This window comes from Mytilus edulis, chromosome 13 (assembly GCF_963676685.1).
Source record: "Mytilus edulis chromosome 13, xbMytEdul2.2, whole genome shotgun sequence".
Lineage (NCBI taxonomy): Eukaryota > Metazoa > Mollusca > Bivalvia > Mytilida > Mytilidae > Mytilus > Mytilus edulis.
Genome location: NC_092356.1, coordinates 10,424,652 through 10,430,651, shown reverse-complemented (window position 1 = coordinate 10,430,651; position 6,000 = coordinate 10,424,652). Strand labels below are relative to the sequence as shown.

The following is a 6,000-nucleotide window of genomic DNA, read 5'->3' as shown; positions in this document are numbered from 1 at the left end:
TTACACCTTATACTTCTGTATTAAGATAGATAATAAAGTGAAAGAAAACTTGTGAACCAAACTTCAAAATGTTTAAGCCAAATATAAAATTAAATTTCCAAAATGTCTAAAATATTGAACATAAAAAAAGAATATTCCCTATAAAAATCCAAAGGAAATTTAATGCGAAATGCGCATCTGGTGCAAGAAAATTGGTACCGTTAATTTTATTACTACCACTGGGTCGATGCCTCTGCTGGTGGACTATTAGTCCCCGAGGGTATCACCACCCCAGTAGCCAGTACTTCGGTACTGGCATGAAAATACGGATTTTTTTGTGTTATTAAAATTTACTGTTACAAAATGATAGAAATTATTATAAATTAAGGAATGTATCTCCCTCATGCAAAGCTCTGATTCCTTTCACGGATTTTGCTATACTTTTTGGACCTTTTGGATTATAGCTCTTCATCTTTTATATAAGCTTTGGATTTCAAATATTTTGGCCACGAGCATCACTGAAGAGACATGTATTGTCGAAATGCGCATCTGGTGCAAGAAAATGGGTACCGTTAATTTTATTACTACCACTGGGTCGATGCCTCTGCTGGTGGACTATTAGTCCCCGAGGGTATCACCACCCCAGTAGCCAGTACTTCGGTACTGGCATGAAAATACGGATTTTTTGTGTTATTAAAATTTACTGTTACAAAACGATAGAAATTATCATAAATTAAGGAATGTATCTCCCTCATGTAAAGCTCTGATTCCTTTCACGGATTTGGCTATACTTTTTGGACCTTTTGGATTATAGCTCTTCATCTTTTATATAAGCTTTGGATTTCAAATATTTAGGCCACGAGCATCATACCGTTAATTTTATTACTACCACTGGGTCGATGCCTCTGCTGGTGGACTATTAGTCCCCGAGGTTATCACCACCCCAGTAGCCAGTACTTCGGTACTGGCATGAAAATACGGATTTTTTGTGTTATTAAAATTTACTGTTACAAAACGATAGAAATTATCATAAATTAAGGAATGTATCTCCCTCATGTAAAGCTCTGATTCCTTTCACGGATATGGCTATACTTTTTGGACCTTTTGGATTATAGCTCTTCATCTTTTATATAAGCTTTGGATTTCAAATATTTAGGCCACGAGCATCATACCGTTAATTTTATTACTACCACTGGGTCGATGCCTCTGCTGGTGGACTATTAGTCCCCGAGGGTATCACCACCCCAGTAGCCAGTACTTCGGTACTGGCATGAAAATACGGATTTTTTGTGTTATTAAAATTTACTGTTACAAAATGATAGAAATTATCATAAATTAAGGAATGTATCTCCCTCATGCAAAGCTCTGATTCCTTTCACGGATTTGGCTATACTTTTTGGACCTTTTGGATTATAGCTCTTCATCTTTTATATAAGCTTTGGATTTCATATATTTTGGCCACGAGCATTACTGAAGAGACATGTATTGTCGAAATGCGCATCTGGTGCATGAAAATTGGTACCGTTTATTTTATTACTACCACTGGGTCGATGCCTCTGCTGGTGGACTATTAGTCCCCGAGGGTATCACCACCCCAGTAGTCAGTACTTCGGTACTGGTATGAAAATACGGATTTTTTGTGTTATTAAAATTTACTGTTACAAAATGATAGAAATTATTATAAATTAAGGAATGCATCTCCCTCATGCAAAGCTCTGATTCCTTTCACGGATTTGGCTATACTTTTTGGACCTTTTGGATTATAGCTCTTCATCTTTTATATAAGCTTTGGATTTCAAATATTTTGGCCACGAGCATCACTGAAGAGACATGTATTGTCGAAATGCGCATCTGGTGCAAGAAAATTGGTACCGTTAATTTTATTACTACCACTGGGTCGATGCCTCTGCTGGTGGACTATTAGTCCCCGAGGGTATCACCACCCCAGAAGCCAGTACTTCGGTACTGGCATGAAAATACGGATTTTTTGTGTTATTAAAATTTACTGTTACAAAATGATAGAAATTATTATAAATTAAGGAATGTATCACCCTCATGCAAAGCTCTGATTCCTTTCATGGATTTGGCTATACTTTTTGGACCTTTTGGATTATAGCTCTTTATCTTTTATATAAGCTTTGGATTTCAAATATTTTGGCCACGAATTACACTGAAGAGACATGTATTGTCGAAATGCGCATCTGGTGCAAGAAAATTGGTACCGTTAATTCTATTACTACCACTGGGTCGATACCTCTGCTGGTGGACTATTAGTCCCCGAGGGTATCACCACCCCAGTAGCCAGTACTTCGGTAATGGCATGAAAATACGGATTTTTTTGTGTTATTAAAATTTACTGTTACAAAATGATAGAAATTATTATAAATTAAGGAATGTATCTCCCTCATGCAAAGCTCTGATTCCTTTCACGGATTTGGCTATACTCTTTGGACCTTTTGGATTATAGCAATTCATCTTTTATATAAGCTTTGGATTTCAAATATTTTGGCCACGAGCATCACTGAAGAGACATGTATTGTCGAAATGCGCATCTGGTGCAAGAAAATTGGTACCGTTAATTTTATTACTACCACTGGGTCGATGCCTCTGCTGGTGGACTATTAGTCCCCGAGGGTATCACCACCCCAGGAGCCAGTACTTCGGTACTGGCATGAAAATACGGATTTTTTGTGTTATTAAAATTTACTGTTACAAAATGATAGAAATTATTATAAATTAAGGAATGTATCTCCCTCATGCAAAGCTCTGATTCCTTTCACGGATTTGGCTATACTTTTTGGACCTTTTGGATTATAGCTCTTCATCTTTTATATAAGCTTTGGATTTCAAATATTTTGACCACGAGCATCACTGAAGAGACATGTATTGTCGAAATGCACATCTGGTGCAAGAGAATTGGAACCGTTAATTTTATTAATGCAATTTCTAACTATGACAATATCATATAAGTATAAAATCTACTTAGGAATGACTGTAATATTTTTTCTGTCGATTAAGAAATAACATAAAAAAATTGGTGCGCACTGAATAACGCGCGTAGCGGGTTATTTAACAGTGCGCACCACATTTTGTATGTTATTTCGAATTTTAAACCGTAGAAAACCATTAAAAAACGTTGATGACGTCACGGTCACATGACTAAATTTTGTCTATGGGCTCATAACAAAATAACGTCAGCCAATCAGAAGACGCGTTACATCCAAAATTAAATTATAAAAATATAAATTGACTTGTGCTTTAATAAATAAAGCCATCGAAATTTGCTGTGTGTTTTCGCTGAAATAGAACATGCTGTTTTCCTAAGCCCTAGGACAGATTTAAGATATTTATTATGAATCATTTTATAGCAAGATTTGTCTTCTAAAGACAATGTATCACAAACAGATCATGTTATATACATTAAGTGTCACCAATTTAGTTTTTAATCCATATTCAATCCTAGAAAAATTAGCCTGAACCGACCTCCAGTCGATCAATGACTCTGTAATAAGGAGTCCCAAAAGGTGCATTCATGCTTAAATTCACATTTTTGTTCTTCATATATTTAGAACATATTGAAGATGCTGTTTATTCATATTTCAAGAAATGGATGATCGTAACATATTTTACCTACTCCTTTTTAACGATGACGTTTCCGTAGATATACTTTTTTCCAGTAAATGCGTCATCTGTTGATATAAACTGTGTTCGTTTTGAGAATATTTAAATAAATTTACCTATTTGAAAGATATACATGTCAAAAAAAAAAAAAAAAAATACAAACGTTTTAGTCAAGAAGAAAACTTGAAAGAATAACGATGCTCTTTATGTTAAAAAGATACAATTTAGGTACTCCGGGCAAATTGGGTTATGTAACATTTATTTCAAAAACAGATCAGATTCCAAATTAACTCATTGTCTGAAAGAAATATTTATGTTAATTTATGTTTCACGTCAAAAAGAAACATTTTTTCGTCTGTATAATTACAAACAAAAAGAATATTTTCTTTTTTGTCATAATAAATTCCACGCGGCCAATCCAATCCATCTGATTCAGTAAGAAGTTCTCTATGATGTTTACCATCATCAGATACAACTATTACAGTGTTGGTCTTATATTTAATCACATAGACATTCCCCTCATTATCTGTTGTCACACGACGTAAATCCTGAAATTCATCAATTTTAAACTTCCACATTACTTTTCCATCTAACGAGCAGCAGTATATTGATGTAGTGTCTATACAGACCAACCTGTCTCTGTCTACTGTAATGTCGTGGATACCGCCTGTAGGTACCGGTATAGTACGTATAACCTTACCTGTCAGGTCCATCACATGTATTATGCTATCAATAACAACGTATAGGTTATTATCATTATATGACATTCCGTAGCAGACACCACTGGTTTTGAGTGTACTGGTGACAGAACGTGTAGATATATCTATTATCTGTATGGTACTGACAGTTCTACAGGAGACTGCTACAGTGTTACTATCTATCTCTGTTATATAATATGGTTTATAGGACAGAGAAATGTGATGGATATCAGTACCGTCTGAATTACAAATAATAAGTCGGTTATCAAAATCGGTAAACACTAATGTATTGCCTGTTTTGATACAGCTAAAAATTAACTGACGTCCATAATCTGACTTTTTTATATTTAACTGTTGACGTAAACTGACAGAAACAGGAAGGTTGTATTTGACAGGTGTTTGAGCCTGGGTGAATGATTCTTCTGTGCTTGTGTTTTCTAAAAGAGAAAAAAAAACATAAAAAAATACCTGAAAACAATGGATTGAATGTTGTAATATAAAGGAGCAGAAATATAAATTCCAATACAAGCACAAATCATACAAACACAAAATTCAATATGGATTGGTAAACTATTGATAAAGTTATTAATACTGATACAAAATATCATAGGGGAGGAAACATCCGAACAGGTGCATATAACAATCAAATATATATATAACAAGTAAAGTGATTCAATTCAAGTATTCAAAAATTTGAACTTATTTTTTCTTTGAGTATGACAGTTGTTATCCATTCGTTTGCTGTATTTGAGTTTTTAATTTTGAATTTTCCTCAGAGTTCAGTATTTTTCTAAGTTTACCTTTTTGTAACGTATCTCTTCATTAAGTACAGTATGAAAGTGCTAACTGGAAAGGAGCATTGGTATGATTTTTTGCGGATTGATTTCATTTTCATCGATTACTTATTATTTTTCAGTTTTATTTTTGCTTTTGCACATTATCCTGGACTTTGTGTTACATTCGGTTTAATGGATAGTTATTTATTTTCAGCTCTTACCAGACTAAGATTTTCATTTTTAAAATCTGTACCGAATTCAAAGAGTGTGTTAATGAAAGAGTTTGAAAACAAAGGAGAATTGTGTTGAGTATATTCATGTCTAGGACAGACTTATGCACACGTTATTTGTTTGGTGCTATCTATCTATGTCATGTTGTCAATGATGTATAGGCTTATTTTGTTCTTCTTGTCCTAAAGTGTTTGGTTTTAGGGTTATTTATAAATTTATCGTCTTTTCCGCTTCTTTTTCTCGGAAATCATAGAACTAACTAATAAAAAAAACATTAGATAATGGAAAAACTTTGTCTCAATGAAAAGAGGAAACAAACAACATATATTGGATAGATTGAGTTATTGATTGTTGGTTGCTTAACGTCCAGTGACAAATATGTCATGCATGTTTAGGACGAAATCATTAGACAATGAACAAAATAAGAAGATCCCGTGAAAGAGGTCAACCGGCCGGATAAAGGTCGGGAAAACTGTAGGGTATATTGGGAAGTGGGCATGTAATTTGCCTTGAAACAGGCTACTTACGGGTTCAAAGGGTTGTTACAAGGATTTTTAACTTACAGACAACGTGGCACCTTTCTACACGTGGCATCGGATTTAGCATCCCCGTCCTGACCAGACTTGCCTGAACATTTCGCACAGTCAAACAGACGCCAACGTTAACACAAGTTGTATTGGAACTGGCAAAAATTA

General features: G+C 34.5%; 1 protein-coding gene across 1 annotated transcript in view; it reads right to left on the bottom strand.

Moving 5' to 3' along the window:
* Positions 1-3,911: 3,911 nt before the first annotated feature.
* LOC139500094 (uncharacterized) overlaps positions 3,912-6,000 on the bottom strand; it is a 223,535-nt gene continuing 221,446 nt past the window's right edge. Inside the window, exon 8 of the mRNA XM_071288831.1 lies at positions 3,912-4,735. Coding sequence (XP_071144932.1) covers positions 3,912-4,735 — 824 coding nt within the window. The remainder of the gene's footprint in view (positions 4,736-6,000) is intronic.